The sequence below is a fragment of the Suillus plorans genome (assembly GCF_016647745.1).
Source record: "Suillus plorans strain S12 chromosome Unknown HD556scaffold_8, whole genome shotgun sequence".
Lineage (NCBI taxonomy): Eukaryota > Fungi > Basidiomycota > Agaricomycetes > Boletales > Suillaceae > Suillus > Suillus plorans.
Window position 1 is genome coordinate 672418 of NW_024537392.1, and position 21603 is coordinate 694020.

Genomic DNA, 21603 nt, shown 5'->3' on the forward strand with positions numbered 1-21603 from the left:
AACTTGCCCCTCACCTCGTTACTCGGAAATCTATTTATTTCAAAGTCAATTTCATTGCAAACTATCACTTTAGCCTCGTTCGCTCCAAGTAACTTCAACTTTGCAATGCGTCCCCTCACAGAAGACGAGAGCAAAGCAGTTTTCACAAAACTTGCAAACTACATCGTGCGTATAATTGCCTCTGTTTTGATACCCCTTCTTCACTGACCCTATAAAAATTAGGGAAAGAACCTCATCCACCTCATCGACCGCAAGGATGAGCCATATTGTTTCAGACTGCATAAAGATAGGGTCTACTATGTCTCAGAATCGTCGATGCGCATGAGCATATCGGTCGCTCGGCCAAACTTCGTCAGCGTTGGCACTTGCTTCGGAAAATTCAGTAAAAGTGGCAAGTTCAAGTTGCACATAACAGCGCTCGACCATATTGCACAATATGCAAAATATAAGGTGTGTTCTATGGACTTGCTGCCCTTCTGGTAGTTTTTGTAACACAATTATTTACTTTGACGTCCGATAGGTTTGGATCAAACCAAACGGAGAGATGCCGTTCCTGTACGGTAATCATGTTGTGAAGGCGCATCTTGGCCGCATAACAGAAGATACTCCTGAACATCAAGGGGTGGTAGTCTTCAGTATGAATGATGTACCATTAGTACGTACTCTTTTCTGATGCCTTCGGCTCAGACTCATCATTTTGGCAGGGCTTTGGCGTCACAGCTCGGTCAACAGTAGATACCCGGAAACTAGACCCAACAGCCATAATTGTCTTCCATCAAGCGTAGGTTCTATTCACCATCACGTTTGCTGTGTCTTACGAAGCATCCATTCCTAGTGACGTTGGTGAATACCTAAGAGACGAGGTAAGCTCAAAAATGCTGCGTCGAAAGTCTGTCATTTGTTTACATTGTTGCCTCAGGAAACCTTGTTTTGATCGCTCCAGTTTTCATTTCTCTTTCTTTCTTTTGGTATGGGAGGTTCATGGACCCACACATCTTAGATTAGCCGTTCATATGTCAGTGGTTTTGTAGTGCTTGGCCACGCGTAGACCGCATATCATCTCTTTACTCTGGTAAAAGTATCGTAGTTTCACCTTACGGATGAAAGTTCTGACTATTTATCGAAGTGAAAGCCATATGTATGGATATGATCCTACATATTTATGTTGAGCGCTGAATGCTCGTCGCAAGACGTGAAGTACACCATCGATCCATGTGCCCAAAATGTCTCAGTAAATGTGTAATGCCGTCTCGAGACCTACGTTCGTTTCGTCTTCGAGGCCTCTCTATATCATCGTAACAAACAAACGGGAAATATTCAGCCGTTTCTAGATCCCCCTCACTGTCATATGCTGAATATGATACTAAGGAGACGCTCTCGAATGTCTCGTCATCACTGTCGTAGTCAGAGTCTCCTGGCATCGAAATGATGTCAGCGTGATCTATGCTTCCGAACGATTCATGGCCAGCACATGCGGCCATGTCCCGCTTGTATATGTCCTGCATCATGTTTGCACATGACTCTGGATCCCTGGAAAATGCCACTCCAAGGTCTCGCGGTGCTGCACCGGGTCGGGAGGGATGACGAGGTGATGTCGTAGCCTTGTAGTTCGGAGCAGCGCCCGATTCAAAAACCCAATGGCTTGGAGTTGCCGAAAGCACTGAGACTTCCATAACACCTGATTAGGGAGAGGTGCCACGTCACCCGGTGACCCAGATATCTATCCGCCGCAAAGTCTTGTGCAACAAAGCCCTCCCATACATAGGTGAGGGACAATGGTCTAGAAGAGCATCAGTGGACATTTTGCATGCCCAGAAGGGGCTCATGGGCCGACTCTGTGAGTTCCGTTATACTATGTGGGAATATTGCAAGGTGTTCCAGCAGGGTAGCGGTCTATAACCGACTGAACTAAACGCAGAAGAAGTTCAATGGCCCACAGTGTGTGGTTGAGGGGAGCAGTGATGGAAAGTCCTCCAAGTGTTTTGTGTGCAACCAAAAATTTGAGGCAAGTAGTGAGACTTTGGATGGTTCGAGTTGCCATTCATACCCGTGAAACGGCAAAGGCAAGGCAGTTTCCACTTCAGAGCGATTGCATTAAGGAAGTCTAATCTGCGGTAGGAGAACCACAACACGGTAATCTGACATTCCTGAAGGTGTTCGAGGGTAAAATATTTGACACAATCCTTGTCGTAGGTATCAAGGACAAAAACAAGATGGTGAGATTTTTGCACTGCGGAAGGCATATAAAAATTACTGACAACCGCTCCTTTCCAACGTCGAGGTGGACTACTTTCGAGGGGTCATACTGGCGTATAGAGAATACCGATAGGTAGCTGACCCACTTTAACGATAATCGCGTAGCATTTGGGCTCATCCCCAAGATGCGTTGCAGGTACTGGGACGTTACATGGCAAGACATTGATGACCATAATCATCTCGCCAAGTTGCGTATTGCACTGCAAAGTACTGAGGAGTACTGTGACTATTCCGATGCGGCGAAGATGTATTTCTCGGTATAACGGAGGGGTGCTGATCTCCTGCCAAAATTTGCAGGCAAGAACTAAAGTTCTCTTTGTCCGCTGCGCCAGCCACCAACTTCAGACAAATGTCCGCAAGCCAAGGATGCATTTAGAAAGACTATCCAATAATATTTCTAGAGGTGGCTGCTTGAATGTCAGTGGCCTGCTAGCCTCTGAATCACTAGCATCAGGGCGTTCTCCCTACAAGTCAATCCTATCAATAGTTTGCCCAGGTGGGTAGCGGAAGGTAGACGGACTGGTCACGAGCCTAAGCGGAAGGGCTCGCTCTGAAAGTAGGCGGTGACAGGCGGTGATAAGTGCCTTGCAAATGATTCGGACAGACTCATTTTATAGGCACAATGACACTACAATAAATATTTCATACATGCCTCAGATCAGTAAACATGATTCTTGAGAAGAAAGAAATGGTATGAAAACATACGGGTTTTTGGGCTGTAGGCGGCGCCTACGGTCACTGGTCGGGGACCGCCTCCAACCTGTGACGGTATTTTAGGATGGATGTTTCGAGATGATGGAGGTGCAGCAATTAAACTTCTGGATTCTAGCCTTCACAGAGTGACTCCTTCGGAATGCTGAAGGCTCCAATATTCAAGTTGATTAGTAAAGTTTGATCACACAATTTCACTTGATGTAATCACACGCAGGTGGTATGCACGTGGCGTACTTTGCACAGTGTAGCACTACTAACTCGAGGCCCCAAGGTCGTTCATCATATCCTCATTACCACCATGGTCTCCACTGAGTCGTCATATACTCGCTGGGAAACTCTCAAAGACCAGGAAATCACAGTCAGCGACGTTCAGGACACTCTTGTCCCAGCCAACGATGACCTGTGGGTGGCAGCTGCCTGCGTCGACCGGTTCGTGAGCGATGAAGTAGTTCAACGTTCCCTCATCGAGCTTGGAATCAATCGAACGAGCGCAGCAGTGCAGAGGTGCAAAGAGGTCCTTCTCCTACCCTCTGGGGCTTCTGGAAGTTCTGACGCTGTAAATGAGCCTAAAGAACTGCTTAACGCGTACTTCACTGACACACCTGAAGATGCTCAACTGTGTCTCATTCGGACTGCTCTACTTGCACGCCTCGACAGACTGAATTCCTTCGCCGAGATCTATAAGGAGCTTCTGGCGAAGAAGAGAGACGAGGAAGACAATCCAGGGATCGATGAAGAATGGGAGGATGACCCTTGGAAAGAGGAAGTGGAAGCTTCTATCATTGCTCACGCAGCAACTCCTGTTCAACCTCCTATACCGCTACAGGACTTTTTGACAGAGGACATTTTGGATATGGCATGCTTCTATGCATCGCAGGAGTGTTTCGGCGCTGTACGAACACTTCTAACGCATCACCGCTCGTGTCTGTGGCCATCCCGCTTCACCATTCTGAAAAGCATACCGTGTCACTCTAACCCTTCCGACTACTGTGACGTTCTTCCAGCCTATGATATGGCCACAGACAAAGAGCTCGCAAGCCCGTTACACAAATGGCGGACGGAAGAAGATTGGGTAGAGTCAACAGAGGTTCAAGCGGCTCTTGCACAAATGAAGCTCTCAGCTGAATTCGAAGCTCTGCATCCCTCTTCAGCCAACGTTACTTCCCAAGAAGGTCAGCTGCTATCTGCACAGCAACTGACTGGTTGGTACCGGAGGCGTGTCGACCAGGTCATATCATCGACAGGGATGCTAGACATGGCACTTTCCCTTGTGCAGCATGGTGGCTCGCTAGGCATCCCAGACCTTGACGAGCTAGGAGAAGATCTGAGCTTGATGACCCGGTTGGTTTACGACATTCCTCGGGCGTGGGCTCAAGATGACGAGGATTGGACTTTAGCGCGCTGGCGAAGCATGGAACCGTCCCAAGTCGTGGGTGCATACCTAGCTCATTCAACAACAGATACCGTAGCTAAGGATATCTCGCGGTTAATCATGCCCTATCTCTTCGTTTTGGAGTCGCGGTCGGAACGAGCTGGTCAGCCTGACCCAGACCTTCCTGACCGTCTTCTTCATAATTACATTCTTGGTGCACCGTTGGATATTGTCGCGGCAGTCATTGAAGCCTCCAAACCGACTTTACTTCCACCACAGAGGGTCATCAAGAATGATGAGGACGTTGCACAGCTTGCTCTGGCTTGCCTTTACGGCAGCAACAGCCTCACCGAGTGGGTCACAATGAGCCGAATTTTTGAGTGCCTTCCCGCATGGGACATTGGCCCAAGTCCTGAAGACCAAGCAGATGAAGCAGACGCTACGATCGTTTCTCTTGGGGAATTCGTGACGCCATCCACAGCGCACCCTCAGTGTAGCGCTACAGATCTACTTTTTTTCTTCAAGCCTCTTCCGGTCGCTTCACTTTCGCGCGCCCTTGATATTCTTGACGTCCATCTTGAATCCGGAGAGATATTTGCGCGGTGGAACGTTCCCGCACCATTACGCTGGTTCCTCCAGAGCGCAGGCAATGCCACAGAACAGCGTGCTTGGGCCAACAGGATGGCTCGTCGCACTGGTACCACCGCCGACAAACTCGGCGAGATGCAGGACTGGGAATGGTTGCTTGATGACATGCTAAAACTTTGTGGGAGGAATGAATCTGGTGTACCAAGTGCCTTTGGACTTTTGACGGAAGAAGAGGTGTCATCCATATTTTTCAGCGGGCTTCTGAGCTCTGGTCGTGAGTATACCAGCTTTTGGTCTTGACTCGATGCTCAACCGTCAATCAGGATTTGATATCGCCAAAGACTTTATTCATTCCAAGCACAGCAAGCTAGCCCTTAAATCCTCCAACATTGAAGATCTCTGCCTTGCCGCGTCTCGCGAGTTTTACGACAACGCAAGCTCCGCTAATTACAAAGTTGGCGACATGAAGCTTGCCTATGACTGGTGAGCCCTCATAATACCGGAGGATACCAGGTGCTCATATACTCCCTTTAGCTTGGACGTTCCTGCACCATCTCAACGGTTAACAAAGGAGCGAGATTTCATCGAAGCCACATCCCGCCTCTCTTCATTCAATGTCATGTCTCGACCAGGAATTCTCATTTTACCCATTGAGATACGACTCACTAAAGACCGCCTGTCCCTGATCTCCCGGGTCCTTTCGAGCAATGCAGACGCCTATAAGCATACACGAGTAATGCTCGACCTCCTTCACAAACTCGGGTTCCGAGACGACGTTGTTGCAGAGGTGAAGACTCTCGCAATGATATCTGACGCCGCATTACAAGCGGAGGAATTTACGCGGGCTTTTGATACGAACCAAAAGATGATCGACGTAGTGTTCAAGCTTCGCTCAGCTGTTGCATCATCAGGGTCAGAGGACCCACGACTCCAGGAGGCCAGCGAAGTTTGCTGGCTCGCCTGCTTCCAGCTTGGGCGGCATCCAGAATTCCCGGACGTTGAACAGAAGCTCACGCTTATGGGTCGTGCGCTGGAGCTGTGCCCGGCAGACAAACTGAACGATATTTTGATTCCTTGGCGGCGAATGGAACAAGAGGATTTGGAGGGGCGCAAGGAACGGCTTGCTGATCATTCCCCTCGTCTGAAACCTGCTACTACAAAACCTGTCTCTTCCCTGCAATCACGCTTAAAAAATCTCCATGTTCCCACAACTCCCCTTCTTAATGCCGAGGATGCGGCTGCCCTCGCTGGTCGAGCCTTCAGCCGCGTGGCATCTAATTTCCCCTTCAGAGTTGGTGGACGCGAGCGTTCGGAGAGTCGCGAGGGTCAAGCCAGGTCGGGAAGTCGAGACGAAAGCCACCGCAGGCTGGATGGTGAAGACGTCTCCCAACAAGCAAGTCGAGTGCTTCAACGAGGCCTTGGCTGGCTGTTGGGGGCAGACGACGAGAGCTGAACTGGTCGAACTCTTATATACATGCATAGGACTTTTGGACAGCTAGACTGTTTCTATATATCACATACATCTGCTTGCGAGAAAACATAACTAACAGTATACAGTACTCAAAGAGATATGCCGATTGAGAGGTATATGTGAACTGGACAGAAAACTAGTAACAAATCAAAGGTATCAACAATGAACGACAATGGGGAAAGCGCCAGAAAGAATGTGGTAAGTTACTGATAAGTTTATAAGATGAATAGAATTATACCTAATTAGCGATGGGGGAGGAAAAACAAGAAGTTATACATAAAGACAAGAGCTAGATGGATAGTGTAAGCCCAGATATCAAAACGCACACGATCGACTGATTAGCAGTCATATTTACTGTGGCCCAAACAAGAAATAATGAGTGACGAGTACCATGATAGCGATCCAACCTTCCTAGATAAGTGAATGGGGTAGTCGTGGTGATTGGCAGACGCCAGCCTAGATCCTGCTGACGAAGCGAGCGGTATCGCCCGTGCGTCCTCTAGGTCTGTCGACAACACCAATTTTCTTCGTTCCTGCATTAGAAGCTTCATGCTCCTTTCTGAGACCACCCCTACCGCAGTGTTCGCAATATCCGTTGTCTTCATTCACAGCATGGAGGTCCTCGATTTCAGCTTGCAGGTTCTTCACTTGACCTTGCAATTCCCAGATCTGGCGTTGCCAGGCCGTCTTCGACGCTATCATCTGCTCTTGCAAAGTCTTGATTACGAGGGACTGTTCCACTGGCGATGATTTATCATCGCTGGGTCGTGACAATCCAGGAGTGAAGGGCGAGAGCGCTGCCACTGAACTGATAGTAGATGTCGGCGTGTCCAGTTCGAGTTCTGGCGCATGCTCTACCTCTGAGATGGCAACAATGTCTGCAAATTGAGAGCTAAACGTCGTAGATATTGGACGTAGTTTGAGAGCTTGAAAGTCAATGGCCCCAAGCTGAGGGCGCCCAGGTGTTTTGTTCCCAGACTGGGGTGACTGAGCCGGGTCTGTGGGTCGAGGTTCAGTGCAGAGTGGAGAGTGATTTGATGCGCCAGTGGATATGTACAACGAGGGCGGGACGCGCTTCAGCGAAGGTGAGGACAACTTTGGGGAAAGCTCCTGTTCGGCATCCGATGAAGACTCGTTGAGGGCAGTGCTGCTCCCGGCATCTGAGCTTAAGGATGACAAGCGAGGTGGGATTGTCGGAAGCGACGATTTGCTACCTTCATTCCCTACGTGAGGGTAGTCTGAGTATACACCATGTAAAGGCGGAACTGGGGGCGGCGGACTCCTCCCCTTGTCGCGACATTTCTCCCGCTCACGCCCGTTAAAGAGTCTCATAAACCCGCTCTTCTTGTGTTTCAGGGTTTGTCCGCTGGAATTAGCGACATCGGGTTCTGAACCCCTTCGCTCAGGCTTACTATGGAAAGATGCCGCGACAACTGAATGAAGGACACCTTTGGCACGAGCGCCAGCACTAGTGGAGCGAGCACGAACCCGCTTGAAGTTGCCAGTAGCGGAAGTCTCAGTACTCGCTATACTGGCAGAGTCGTCTGGCTCAGGAAAAGGAACGCGTGAAGTAGTCTCATGGACCTGAGAGGGGGACGAAACCATGACATTGGCGGTAGCACTGCGGGTCCTTTCTCTCGCCTGTGCCTCCTGCAGCGATATCAAAGTGACAGTTGCAGGAGGATAAGCATTCCAACCTGGGACACCTTCAATTACGGGTGGTGGGTGAAAAGACGGTAAGTTGGTGCTCTGATCGCATTGCGCGGAATTGAGGTCGTTGGAGTGGAGGACTGTGATGGGAGGAGAAATATCTTTGCCATGAACGCGCATGCCTGTGGAAGGGATGTGATCTCGTGATGGTATGGATGAGGCAGAGGTGTCTGGTGTTATAGGAGATGAGAAAGCACCGGACCGCGAACTTAGTGAGTCAATTACGGTGGCGGCCGAATTGCTTCGCGAGACATGTCCAAAGGTAGAACGGAACTGAGCAGGTCTAGGAGGGGTATAAGAAGCCACCAAATCAGGGTTGGCATAGGGATGTACGAAGTCCTCGTGAGACAGACGACATTGGGAAGTATGAAACGACGAGACAGTATCACTACGTTCGTGACCTCGTGTAACCTCCGAAACTGGAGAGTATGGTCCAGGTGTATCTTGTGTGGAGGACGACGGCCGAGAAATGTGTCCCATTTCTCGCAAGGAGCTAGTGGCAGACTGAGTTTCTTCTGGCGTGTGTTCGTCATAGTGAGTTGTGGGTGGATAGTTTGTAGTGCGGGGAAGAGAAAAATTGTGGCGATTTCTTAGCGAAGGGGCAGGAAACCGTTGAGAGGTGGGAACAGTCAAAGAGGAGGTTGAGAATGATTCCTGGGCCAGGGTGCTGAATGTTGGGGGTCAAAACGTCACATACTAAGAGAGACAAACACGTACTATAAGGCACCTCGCGAGTTAGAATGATTACCCGCAATAATTTCAAAAGAACCATTGGACTGAAGCTGAGAACGGGTTGACTCGGCGCTGGGTCTGGCGGAGGAACTCTTGCCAAAGTGCCGCATGAGATCAGCCTTCGTAGCCTTACTTTTGACTTTCTTGCCAAACGCAGTGGACATGGCACTATGATCCGAATCGTTCTCGTCGATGGTGTCTTCTCCAGTTTCCCAAGGAGCTCGAGAGTGAAACCGTATCTTTGGGCCCTGAACACTTATCCTATGGGAGGAATCATCATCTTCGTCGTCATTCTCCGTATCGTCAGTTGCATCTGCAGTGTTAATTAAAACACTCGCAACGTCCTCATCATCGAGGTCCAAGCTACTCGCTGCATGATCATCAAGGTAGTCGGAGTTGGACACGGATAGCCGACGCTGGCTGGAGGTGTCTGGTCCATCATAACAATATGAACTGATATTCGGTTCGATATCCCTGCTGTCTGGAGAGAAGTAAGCGTGACTGTAGACTGATGGGGAATCGGGAAATTCGGATATTGAGGAAAAATGGGTGTGATGAGGAGCATAGGAGCGGGCGCTTCGAAGGTCGTCTTGAGGGTCCCATGGAGAATGGACGGACCTCAACATGACCGCAGAACTTGGTCCAAGGTAAGATATGCTTCCAACTTGGTTCTAACACATTATGAAATACAAATAATCCCACGTATAAAAAACAAAGTCATTCGCTTTACAAAATTAATTTTATTAAACTATCCTCCGATGGTACGTACAGGGCCTCGATCGGTACGCGAGAGTACGCATCAAATCAAATCAAAAAACATATACATAAGTAACCTCCGAGAACAATTCACCTTGGAGACTCATCATTAAATTAACTTACGTAATACTTCATCCACTATCCTAATATGGACATGAACACCTTCAAGCATCAAACCACAATGGAGTCAGAAGAGCTTGTCCCTCTCACTTCCTCATCACATGGACGCGTCTCTGGGAAATCATGGAAGGCACAAAAATCAGCCACCTTGTACGTACCATACTTCACTCAATCTGGGCAAAACATCATTCCGCAATTAGTCGAACGCAATGTTCTGCCGGACACAGGTCCAACTTTGAGGAACGAATGAAGAAGACTACAAAAACCAACGCTGCAAAGAAGTTGGAAACTGAGCTCAAAAATGAGAAAAATGCTGAGAAGCAACGGTGAGCGACAATTTGTGCATCGCGTTGGGGATCACTGATCTAATCCTGTGGCGTAGGAGACGAGAAATCACCCTCGAGAGGAAAAACGCAGCGGAGGAGCGGCGCAGACTGGAAGAAGATAAAGCAAAGGTACATCCAGGTCCTGTATCCACCTTTCAAGACTAATCGTAACCAAGATGGGAGCTAGAAAAACCGCGAGGCTACGACGAAAAGCAGGACGCACAAAAAAGATTCATGGTTAACCACTGCTAGAGATATTGTATTAGAGCATACTATGTCCATACAATGTACCGTCCCTACAGCGTCCAGGTCGTGTCCAATTCACCTGGTTTCACGAATGGTTTATCCAACCCTGCAACCACACTCTCGCATAGCGGACAACTGCTCGCGAGAACGTCGTCCAGCTCGGCCCGTAACTTCTCTACCTTCTTCTCAATGTCTTTATCCACCCCAACCTTTTTTCCCCCACTCATACCCGGTATCCACCCCGGTGCAGATACAACCGAAGCCAGCGCATCTGGAACAATGAGATCTCTTAGGCGGTCTCCAGCAGAAAGTAGATTCCGTCCGAGGAGATTCGCTGCCTTGCTACCATTCTGTACAGGGCTTCCAAAGCTAGCAGACAGGAGTGTGCGCTGTTGAGTTGCCTGGCGCGAATGCCCGTTTGGCGTGACAGAGACTGCATTATCAAGATTGGTTTTTTGACCTCCCTTCACCAGCTCCGTCTGCAGAGTAATGATCCGCCGGAGCGCATGTGTAGGAAGATATTCTTTTGCCTTGACGACCGTGCGATTCAGTACTTTTTTTCTCTCTTTAATAGCAAGAGTAAACATACCAATCCGATCAGACAATCTGCATGGAAGGTGTGCTGGCAGGGGAAGACGTAGAACTGTCTCGTTAACAAAGGCTGAGAACAAACGGAGCACCTTTCCCCCGCATCGATAGTTATGAAACGATTCTTCAACTCAGCGATGTCCTGCTTGATCGACTCCGCAGTACGAGTCGCATCGTCCATCTCTCGTTTCAAGTCATCGATGTGGGCTGAGTAACCTTCCAAAGCATGCGCGATTTCCTCCTTGAAGTCGTCAATAACGACGAAATCAGGGAAGAAAGGCAAAATATCCTCAATCTTGAGTATATTCGTGTTCTCCAAGAATTGCATTGCGCTACGCAGACTCATGAGCAGGAAGGCCCACCGACGAAGATCTCACTTACGTTTTGATGTCCTGTTTATCCTGCACCACGTATCGCGCAATCTTGAGCCAAAGCTTCTTCTGCAATGGTGCGTCGTCCTCCGGTTTGTTGGCATTTTCCTTTGCGAGCTCCAAGTCACCCTTCTCTAATGCCAGGTCCACACTATTTTCCCAAAGACCCATTTGCGAATAAATGTGAACGCATGATTGAATGCGCCCCGTTCTTTTGCACACTCGAAGAGCGTAGTCGAGGTCATAGTATGGTTTGCCTGTCATCGGATCCGAGGGCGCAGAGGTCAAGAAATTTAGCAATGGACCATCCTCTTCTGAAGAACGAGGTAGCCGAGTCGCAAGGAATGTCACGAGAAGATTATGAACCATCGGTGACTTGTCACCCTGCTCAAACACCACATAACTGAGGTACCGCACAGCGTGGTCGGGAGACAGCGGGTCGCGAGGAAGATGCTGTAGCTGCAGTAGGGAAGGAATGAGGCGCAAGGGATCCAAAGACGGTTGTTTTAACCAGGATTCAATCATCTCCTTGGGTGCTTGCCTGGTCAGCACGGTACCGAAGCGGTAGTATAACTCGGGGTTCGTCTTCCTCCAGTTAGTCAGGGACATTGCAGTGCACGAGTATAATGCTTACCTGGCGGTTGAGTACATCAATGGCCTTGGTCCACTGTTCTTCTAATATCCAGTGTGCAATAACGCGTTCAAAGTCACCGACCGCCGTAGCGTAGTGTAGGAACATGTCAGTCCGCCCATGACCTTGGATCAATTCATAAACAACATTTTTGTCTAGATTACTCTGGGGAAGATATGTTCAAGTGAGTAAGTCATGTATAGAATGGTGTACCTTATATGTATCGAAGAATTGTCGTAGGTCGTCTTCGAGTATCGCACGCTGAGTTTGCAGGTTTTCGGCATCGCTGGTCACCAATTCAGAAGCACACAGGTTGTCCAGTTCATTACATCTGCTCAGATAGAATTCCACGAGCCATGTTGCCAACATCATCCGCTGAGTCAAGTCCTACCATGGAAAGACAGTGAGGGCCCGATTACTGGATATCGCAGAGGGAAAACTCACCGACTTCCGCGTCCGCTCGAGTCTTGAAATCAAGTAAGAGCGCAGTGCATCCCGTTCGCCAGCATCCAAGAACTTTAATGCAACTTCCTCGAATAACGCAGAACATTGAGAATAGCACTGTGCAGCCTGGAAATAACGACCCTCATCAAAGAATGCATGGGCTTGAGCAGACAGGATGCTATCTCGCTGGCCCGCAGTCTGCACTCAACTAATCAGTCAGCATCCAGTGAAGGCAAACTAAGTAATATTACCGACCTTTGCATACCGAAGTGCGATGTCAAACTTCTGCTGAGCTAGATATATCTGCCAGACGTCCCGATTCTCATTGCCAACAATAAGCTCGAAAATGGATTGATCCGTGTAGGCCCAGTATGTTTTACGAACTGGGTCAGCAGCAAGTCCTCGTACGACTTCATTTGGCCTCTAAGTCAACCCTCAGCAACAATGTGACCTGCGTTGATACGTATGACCTACCAACGGCATGGCATCCTCATAAGTCTGCTTTCCATTCAAGGTGGAGATACCAACAATGCGGTCCCTGTATAGCAAGATGAAGTGGAACTCCGTCAGGGAAATGGAGACTGGGACTTCTGGGGGTGACTGAGAGGTATCAGGGGATGTGCCAGGTAAGAAAGATGGGTATGGATGGAGTTGTGTTGAATCGATGTGGTCGTCAGAATTCGGGTCGAAGTTGAGCGTCCCGTGATAAATACCAGGAGCTACGAACGTTCGCATTAGGTGAAGGAAATCATAAACACAAAGAAACACACCAGTCATCCAAGCAAGATTCTTCGGGAGGGAGAGTGCCTGGTCTGAGTTAGGGGTGTAGAAATGAAGTTCGGAATACTGCAGATTTCCAGGTAGTTCGGATATTTCTTATTCATGTCAGCAAAGAGCTATGCTGCTAAGCACGCAATACTTACTCGGCGTAGTTTCCCGATATGCGGCGAACAAGGAAGAGAAAACACGACCACCCTCCTCAGACCGCCGATCTGGTGAGCCTGCAAATTGATATATTCGTGAAGGAGTCGTAACGATAACCAGGGCATTCCGCAGATCAGAGGGGGGAAATAGGTCAAACTTGATCCCGGTGACTGGATACTTTTCAGGGAGGGTAAACAGAAGCTGCAAGTACCGTTCCTGTGATTTGAAGAAATCCTCGCCAGCATCTAACACAGCTTCGAATATACCACCATTCCGCGTGCCGATCAAAAATTCTCTTGTTGACATGGAGTGGGTGGATGCCAATAACGCAGCCTTATTCCACGCAATGCTCTCGATTACCATCTTGAACGACTTGAGTTGCCTAGGCTTCTTCCAGCCACGGTATAAATACCAGTTCTCGCCTTGAGTGGAAGTGATGATAAGATGGCGGCCTGATGGGTCGAGAAAGATCTTGTGTATAGTCAATTCGGTCGCTTTTCGTGGGATGGGGACCGTAACGACATGCTCTGCATGAGAGAGCTCGATGAGAACTATGGCATTTGACGCTAATGCCATGGCAAGAACATCTGAGGAGACTGCCAAAGACACGAGAGGAGATGGAAGCGTATATTGGACACGTCCGAGGTCGAATAATGGTGTGTTGGCCGTAACTGGGCTCGGCAATGGAGCATCCTGTGGAAATTCAGTGAATGAATTCTTCTAATATTTGTTCACACACCAAGGCTCCAGTATGTTCTAATTCGGCATGAATTTCGCTGTCATAAGGCGACGGCTCGTAACCCTCGTACTGGACTTGTGGAAGAGGCGCAGTGCCACGAGAATGACCTGCTGTTGGAGCAGCGTGCTCGACGACTACGTGTATCGTTAGCAAATGACGTCAAGATATAACCGCAAGACGTTACAGTCGTCGAACATGGCACAGATGGCAAACTGTGGCTTCGGTGGTGACTTGTATAATTTGTTTCAAGTTACAGCACTCAGTCTTATTATACTTAGTCACTACCACTTAAGCGGGACCAATTTAGGATGGCCTCCTTTTATTACCCACAGTTCTCAGTTTCACTCACTGATCATCGATACCAGTGTTAGCCGTCATCTATTAGTATCATGACCCCTCCAACACCAAGGCTATTTCTTATTCGACATGGTGCGCACAGTACTATTCATATTTGGCACTAAGTAGAAGAGTTGACTCGGATTTTCTTTAAAGGTGAAACAGAATGGTCCTTGAATGGGTGAGGTCCTTGGGCTTATAAGGGTGTAGTCATGGCTTATATATTTTTGTGATAGACGGCACGTAAGTACACGAGACATTCTCGTTTCGATGTGTCAACACGACCTCGCTAGACTGGAACAAGCGACATTCCTCTGACAGTCCGTGGAGAGGAACAAATCAAGTCCAAAGCACACATCTTGGTCGGCGAAGGCCGTCAGTATCATATACCTTGTTTGCATTGGTTGCCCGATTCATATTGTTCCTGCTTTTGCAGGACCCATCGATCCACAGAATCTCTGTGTTGCCCTTATATCTCCTCGTCAGAGAGCGCACAGAACATTCCACTTGTTATTCGAACATCTGTCCAAGGTCCCGGACCATATCATTGATGAGTCCGTTAGAGAATGGGACTATGGGAAGTACGAAGGCTTGTTCAAACATGAAATTCTTGCTATAGACCCCAAATGGGAGATTTGGAGAGACGGGTAAGTCGTCACTAGGTCTCACTCAATGTTTCCTGATCGACTTGACTAATCTAGCTGTCCCGGAGGCGAGAGTGCTCAGGAGATGCGCGATCGCGTTGATTCTGTGATCGATAAGGTCGGTGCCTTAGTTGCATACTCTGCAAATCTGATTTCTGTCAGGTTCGTGAGTACCACAGACAATATTTCGAAGAGGGCAAGGGAACACGCGACGTGCTAATCGTTGCTCATGGCCACTTCAATCGTGTCCTCATTTCCCGATGGATAAGATTCGAACTCGCTTTAGGTATGATACAACCGACTGTTGTTTGTAATATCTTGTGTTCAAGTTTGATCATCAGGAACTCGTTTCAACGTTGAACCTGGAGGAGTAAGTGCATTTTTTAGTTGTGCTATTAATAAGGGGAACTAAAGACGTTGGTAAGGTCTCTGTCCTGAGCTATAATCATAACTCCCTCGATGAACCAGCTTTGAATGCTTTGAATCTGTATGCTGACCTCAAGTAGTTTGTTGTATGGGCTAGATGTAGATCTTTAGACCTTGTCACAGGCTTCGAAATATGTGAATTTGTGTCCCCTAGCCCACCGATAAAAATGGTTCGGTGCCGGCCGGCGCCAAGTTGGGCGCGTCCCGTGATCGGCAATGTTAGATTTTCTGGTTTGTATTTTATTTCTTTCCCTCATCAATTGACCGTTCGAATTCCGGTCTCAACACGTTTCCTTTCAACCCCGCCATCATCTTTAGTGATTATGGCCGACACAGAGAACATTCCCCCAACTACCGACCTCGAAACTGCGGTTAACTTTGCTGCCGAGGATGGCGTGTCTCCTGAACCTCATGATGAACATGAGGCGTTTGTCGTGGTAGAAGAGCCAGTCACACAGGACGAAATTGGCTCGCCTGCCGATGGCGCAGTAGACGATGATGTGATTAATCAAATATTCATGCAGGAAGCCACGCAGCCCGGTGACACGCCTAAGGATGCTGCACCTGCCACAAAGCCGGAGGTGACTAAGAAGCTTACTCCTCCAAAGGCCGTCTTGAAAACAGGAAAGGAGAAACCAGTCATATCCGCTAAAGCTGTTCCGACAAGATCTGCACCGCCTACGCCAACCGTGAAGAAGGTGTGTTTGCCTCACCTCAGTCTGACTCAATTCATCTTAGCCATGTGAGCAAAGGTATTGAATTCTGGCACGTTTGGATCTGGCGCTACTAGTACGAAACCAAGCCCTGCGAGCAAGGTCCTTACTTCAACTCCTCTCACTATTGCGAAAACCACCCCTTCTGCTCCTTCATCTTTGAGGAAATCTATCAGCACTCCCTCTGCCAATTCACCAGTAAAAACAGCGCCCACAATGGCGTCTTCTAGAAGTCCTCCCGTTCCCCCATCTCGCCGATCATCCGTGCTCCCTCCAAGGGCGCCATCTGCTACGGGCAACCCTCCACCATCAAAGTCGAGGGGCTCTTTATTGGCGTCCCTAACATCTTCCAAACCTCCAGCTGAAGCCAGCGCGCCTTCGCGCTCTTCTGTTATTTCTCCTTCTGGTTCTACTGCATCACTGAGGTCCAATGCCGCTGCTTCTGCTGTCTCTCGTCCTCGTGCTTCAATATCAGATGTTGTGAGGAGAACGCCTTCAACGTCATCCTCGAAGGGAAACTCTTCGACAGTGGCCCCTACGCGACAGGCTACTTCAATCTCATCCATTCGAGAAGTTAATGATGGAAAATCTGTAGAAGAGATGCAACAGAAGGTGAGGTGTTTGTGTTTGGTTTCAGCTTATTGCTAACGGTTCCTCTTAGCTCAAAGAGGCAATGGATGCGCTTTCAGTAAAAACGCAGGCAGTTGCGGACCTTTCAGCAACTCTAGATGCGGCTCGTGCAGATGCTGGAGCAAGTCAATCTTCACTTCTGCAGCTGCAGCAAGAGAGGGCTGCTGCTGTGTCGGACCTGCAAGAACTCAACGTTACTTTGCAACGAGATCGCGCTGAACATTCGCGGGTCCTTGTTCTACTCGAGTCCATGAAGCGGGAGGTAGGTGAATTATTTTCAGGCATCCAGATTGTCTCAGACACGTCCTTTCAGCTTGATGCAGCAAAGTGGGCGTCATCTAACCACACTAATAATGTTTATGACCTCCAGAGTCAAGTAGTTTCTCTCACAGCTGAACTGGTTGCAGCTCGCGAGAACCTTGAGACTATACGCGCCTCAAGCGAGCGATCTTCTTCCGAAGCGGCAGCAGCAGCTCAAAACGAGCGCGAGGCTGTTCTTAGGGCAAGGACCGACTACGAAACCATTAGCGCAGAACTGGAAGCGTTGAGGGCTTCTCACGCTTCTACAATTCAAGATTTCCACGTCAGGCTGAGTGAAACCCACGAGCGAGCCGCTGATGCAGACGCTCTCGAAGCACAGGTCAGGCAACTCAGGGCGGAGCGCGAGGAAAACGCGAACAAGCTCTCAGAGCTGGAGGTCGAGATTTTGGAGTTGAAAGAGAGTCAAGAGCAAGCAGAGGACGACCATGCGAAGGTACTTGACCGCCTGAAAAGGGTGGAGGAGGAACTAGTCCATGCCGCCGCAGCTACTCAGAGTGCTCTTGCCGCATCTAAAGTCAGAGAGGAACAACACGCTGAACAGATGACTGAGGTCAAGGAAGCTCACAGTGGCGAGCTGCAGACCGCCAACGATGAGCTCTCCAACATTGTTGCCGACCTTGCAGCATTGCGGGAAGAGCTCGCTGCTGCTCATGCGGCCCATGAGCAGACAAAGATCGAAGCTCAGAATGCTGCCGAGGAGCATGAGCGTCAGATCGAGGAGACCGAAAGCGAATTTTTCTCCAAGCATCTTGAGCTTTCGGAGGAGATCAAGGGAATCACTATTGAGCTGGAGGCGAGTTCATGTTTAACATCTGTAATATCATTTCTCATGGGTAATGTAGAGTCAAGAAGCACGCTACAATGCTAAAGTTGATGCTCTTAAGGCGGAGCACGATTTGCTCCTGCAGGAGGCATTTGAACGTGCTAAGGCATGTATCATCTTGTCGCCGTATCACAACTCACACTAATTCTACTGCTGCATCAGAATGAAGCTGCAGATGTACATAGCGAAGACCTTCAATCGCTCCGTGCTGAATCACAAGCGACAATTGAACAGCTTCGTAGCGCCCACCAGTCGACGGTGGATGGACTGAAAGCAGACCATGAAGACGTTCTTACATCGCAGGTCGGCGATCTGGAGAAGAAATTGAGTCACCAGAGCCTCGAGCTACGTGCTACGCAAGACGATCTTGTCAAAGCCAAGACAGCGCTAGAGTCTTCGCGGTCTGACGCGGAAAGCCTCAAGGCGCAGCTTGAAGATGCCCGGGCGGCATTCGTAGCCGCTTCCAGCTCTGCTGACCAGGCGTCCGAGATCGATCGCCTGACGAAAGAGCTTGCCAACTTCCGTGATGAGAATGCCATGCTTAACGACGTTCTTACCGTCACAAAGGAATCCCTTTCGGAAATGTCTGCTAATCATACAAAGGAGCTCGAGGAAGCAGCTCGTGGACGTGTCGAAGACGTGATGAGCCTCCGTGCTACTCATGAAGAGGAGATTGGTAGACTTGCAGCACAGAAATCAGAGCTGTCTCTTAAACTAGCCGACCTGGAGGGGGAGATCGCCACGCTTCAAGCACAGGTTGCGGCTGCGGCTGCAGCTGCACCGAAAAACAGCGGGGCAATGTCCTCGTCGTCGACTATGGTTACCAGGGAGGAACTGCAGAGAATGCACGAGGCGCACAACATGAAAATGCACGACGTGGTGGCTGATCATGAGCGCACCGTCAGGGATCTCAGGAATGAGGTTGACGGACTCCAGAACAAGCTGGACGAGGTCCACCAGGACATCACACGCAAAGCGATGGAGATCCAGTATCTTGAGCAAGAACAGGAAGAGAACCAAGACTCTATCACTCGGTATGTCAAGGTCTTTGGACTTCAAAGTGTATTCGGGGTAGTGATCGCGCTGGCCGTGATTTTCGACTTTATCTGATTGTTCTGACTTTTCTCGGTGATGGCCGCTTTACTTTTACTATAATTTATGATACCTTTCTTTACTTGTCCTGCGGATGGTTATCTTTGGATCTCATTTATTGACTTGTACTCATACCCTGGCGTGTTTCCCCCGCAGATTAAAGGCAGATCTCGAACAACTAAGCGGCACATTCAATGCATGAAGGCTCGATCACCAACCCTCCGCGTCAGGATTCACTAGCCTCGTGGATTCCGCGCAGCCTCCATCCCCTCTCCTCGTGGTTGGGCTATGTCTGCGGGTGGTATCCTGCTCTGTTGGGGTTATTGTTAACTTGCCCTTCCTTTCCTTACCCCTCTCTATTCGTAATATAAGAAACTCCCCGCACATTTTTACCTATCATTCTTATCACTGTCAGATGTCTCAGTCTAGCATCAACTTCCTTTTCACTGCATACCCCCTATGGTTAATGATTGCACATATCTGGATGTCTTTCTCTAATGCGACTGTACCAATGTAGATCCTGCATCGTTTGAATGGAACTCTTTAATTATGCCAACTTCTTACCAGTGTTCTGTACCAATAGACTCGTCCTTGGGGTACGAGCAACGTACTTGTGTGACTCGGAGCAATTTTAATTGACGAACGTACGATTAGTAGAGCGCTCCGACCGCGCCCGCTTACAGTAAAATTTTGACCCCCAAAGTGACACCCGTATCAGCTCTAAAATTAGCTATTTTGGGACTATTTTGTGCAATCAATGGACGTCGCCTCTGCCTTGAGTGGTCCCATTTGGAAGGTACCGGTTAACGTCCAACCTTTTATTCGCATCGACTTCAACGTTATCTTTCTTTACCTCTCTCACCTTCTCTTTTCTACCCGGTCACTTCCTGCGACGACTAGCACACGATGGCAATTCAAAGGGAACCCGGCCAGAAAGGCATCAACTGGTCTAACATTGCTGTCGGTCAGCGCGTCTACGTGTTTTTGCTTCATGAAACATACTAAACAATGTGAATTCTCGTAGGTGCTATCATGAACATGGTATGTTTCAAAACTCGCCGTGATTATCAGCTAATGTACGCGTCGTGATGCGTCCTTCATGTCATAGTTTGTGCGTTCACTCTCATTTCCGTTGGGTAACTTTTACTGACCTATCTTCGCCCTTGCAGGAGGCAAGTCGAGGGAGTGCTTATCGTATTAAGTAAATTTGACAGTCCTATATTTAGGTCACGACCCTTGGTCAACCCTTGGAAGTCCTGAAGACCCAAATGGCCGCCAACCGGTCACAAACTATGCTCCAGGCCACCAAGGCAGTATGGGCCCGTGGTGGTATCGCCGGAATGTATCAAGGTCTGATTCCGTGGGTCAGTGGTTACCTCTTGAACGTCTAGGTATTCAATTCATACTGATTTCATGAATAGGCTTGGATTGAAGCCTCCACTAAGGGTGGTGTGCTTCTTTTCACGGCTTCTGAAATCGAGACCGCTGGTGTTGGTATGGGTGTCAGCCCTGCTACCGCTGGTCTCTTGGGTGGTATGGCCGGTGGTGTTGCTCAGGCTTATGCAACTATGGGTAGGTCTTCACACAAGCTTTCTTCATACGTGATGCATACTTTTATCTATTGAGGCTAGTTCATAATACTGTGTTGCCTTCAATTAACCATCTTTCGGGACTGATTTACATGCGATGATCGCGAATATTATGCTAATGTCTCCTACAGGATTCACGACGTGTATGAAGACTGTAGAAATTACCCGACACAAGGAGGCCGCTGTTGGTGTTGAACGGTCAACTTTCCAGGTGTTCATGGACATCTACCGCCGTGAAGGTATCAAGGGCATCAACAAGGGCGTCAATGCTGTTGCTGTGCGACAATGCACCAACTGGGGCTCTCGGTTTGTAATATTCACACAATGTGATGGTACTTTCATCTGATGCTCGGTTGGCAGCATGGGTTTTGCTCGTCTTGCTGAAACTTCAATCCGGAATGTACGCGGCAAGGGCGAAAAAGACAGCCTTGGTGCCATGGACAAGATCTTGGCTTCCTCTATTGGTGGTGCACTGGCTACATGGAATCAGCCTATAGAGGTCGTCCGGGTTGAGGTTAGTGTAACACCATGATTGACTTGACTATGATTTCAGCCAACATCTTCACGTGACAGATGCAATCGATGGCCAAGGCTACTGCAAATGCTAACCGCCCGGCAAAACTAACTATTCTCAACACCCTCGGCTTCATTTACAAGGAGAACGGTATCAAGGGTCTCTACCGTGGTGTCACACCCCGGATAGGTCTCGGTATCTGGCAAACAATTTGCATGGTGTCGTTTGCGGATTATGTCAAAGCCTGGTATGTGTTCGCATATTGCTTGCGAGGGGAAAGAAGCTAACAGAGCCTACAGGGTTAAAAAGAGTTAGTCAGGGATCGCAATAGCGGTGTCTTGCATTTTAATCCTCTTGGACAGATAATACATAGTATACTTTACTATAGATACATACCACTTTTGTTGCTTGCTATATACACTTTCCTGGACATATCCTGGGTGACTCGTATCGAGAAGTTGGGACATTCGCACATGCCCAATACAGTAATCGATTTGTGGCTACTTCATTTATACAGCATTAGCCGG

The 21603-nt window shown here is 48.8% G+C and overlaps 8 protein-coding genes across 8 annotated transcripts; 6 read left to right on the top strand and 2 right to left on the bottom strand.

The window, feature by feature from the left end:
- Positions 1-105: 105 nt before the first annotated feature.
- Positions 106-934, top strand: HD556DRAFT_1430272 (uncharacterized protein; the record flags this gene model as incomplete). The annotated part of the gene is made up of 6 exons (XM_041304894.1): positions 106-165; positions 223-450; positions 521-655; positions 705-781; positions 836-863; positions 920-934. The coding sequence occupies 6 exons, from the start codon at positions 106-108 to the stop codon at positions 932-934; spliced, it is 543 nt and encodes a 180-aa protein (XP_041164685.1).
- A 2334-nt stretch (positions 935-3268) lies between these two features.
- On the top strand, positions 3269-6620 carry HD556DRAFT_1502734 (secretory pathway protein Sec39-domain-containing protein; the record flags this gene model as incomplete). The annotated part of the gene is made up of 3 exons (XM_041308980.1): positions 3269-5204; positions 5254-5413; positions 5465-6620. The coding sequence occupies 3 exons, from the start codon at positions 3269-3271 to the stop codon at positions 6381-6383; spliced, it is 3015 nt and encodes a 1004-aa protein (XP_041164686.1). The 3' UTR covers positions 6384-6620.
- Positions 6621-9514, bottom strand: HD556DRAFT_971076 (uncharacterized protein). Its single transcript, XM_041312168.1, has 2 exons — positions 8829-9514; positions 6621-8778 (listed from the first exon to the last, which is right to left on the bottom strand). The coding sequence occupies exons 1-2, from the start codon at positions 9467-9469 to the stop codon at positions 6858-6860; spliced, it is 2562 nt and encodes an 853-aa protein (XP_041164687.1). The 5' UTR covers positions 9470-9514; the 3' UTR covers positions 6621-6857.
- A 266-nt stretch (positions 9515-9780) lies between these two features.
- HD556DRAFT_1438947 (uncharacterized protein) lies at positions 9781-10287 on the top strand (the record flags this gene model as incomplete). Its single annotated transcript, XM_041305901.1, has 4 exons — positions 9781-9869; positions 9920-10045; positions 10102-10174; positions 10222-10287. The coding sequence occupies 4 exons, from the start codon at positions 9781-9783 to the stop codon at positions 10285-10287; spliced, it is 354 nt and encodes a 117-aa protein (XP_041164688.1).
- Positions 10156-14265, bottom strand: HD556DRAFT_971571 (Pep3/Vps18/deep orange family-domain-containing protein). Its single transcript, XM_041312169.1, has 12 exons — positions 14173-14265; positions 13989-14122; positions 13249-13942; positions 13096-13200; positions 12800-13044; positions 12581-12748; positions 12326-12523; positions 12095-12268; positions 11885-12046; positions 11261-11835; positions 10881-11211; positions 10156-10821 (listed from the first exon to the last, which is right to left on the bottom strand). The coding sequence occupies exons 1-12, from the start codon at positions 14183-14185 to the stop codon at positions 10342-10344; spliced, it is 3279 nt and encodes a 1092-aa protein (XP_041164689.1). The 5' UTR covers positions 14186-14265; the 3' UTR covers positions 10156-10341.
- Positions 14256-15584, top strand: HD556DRAFT_1340979 (histidine phosphatase superfamily). Its single transcript, XM_041302085.1, has 9 exons — positions 14256-14417; positions 14481-14505; positions 14561-14567; positions 14618-14699; positions 14761-14971; positions 15026-15086; positions 15131-15254; positions 15310-15338; positions 15394-15584. Exons 1-9 carry the CDS (start codon positions 14378-14380, stop codon positions 15472-15474), a joined length of 660 nt encoding a protein of 219 aa, XP_041164690.1. The 5' UTR covers positions 14256-14377; the 3' UTR covers positions 15475-15584.
- Positions 15585-15631: 47 nt separating this feature from the next.
- On the top strand, positions 15632-19608 carry HD556DRAFT_1340980 (uncharacterized protein). The gene is made up of 7 exons (XM_041302086.1): positions 15632-16092; positions 16147-16719; positions 16769-16999; positions 17051-17851; positions 17901-17987; positions 18044-18915; positions 19130-19608. Exons 1-7 carry the CDS (start codon positions 15718-15720, stop codon positions 19173-19175), a joined length of 2985 nt encoding a protein of 994 aa, XP_041164691.1. The 5' UTR covers positions 15632-15717; the 3' UTR covers positions 19176-19608.
- A 161-nt stretch (positions 19609-19769) lies between these two features.
- Positions 19770-21594, top strand: HD556DRAFT_1340983 (mitochondrial carrier). The gene is made up of 7 exons (XM_041302087.1): positions 19770-19951; positions 20200-20337; positions 20395-20545; positions 20694-20868; positions 20923-21076; positions 21136-21323; positions 21376-21594. The coding sequence occupies exons 1-7, from the start codon at positions 19880-19882 to the stop codon at positions 21389-21391; spliced, it is 894 nt and encodes a 297-aa protein (XP_041164692.1). The 5' UTR covers positions 19770-19879; the 3' UTR covers positions 21392-21594.
- Positions 21595-21603: the final 9 nt, after the last annotated feature.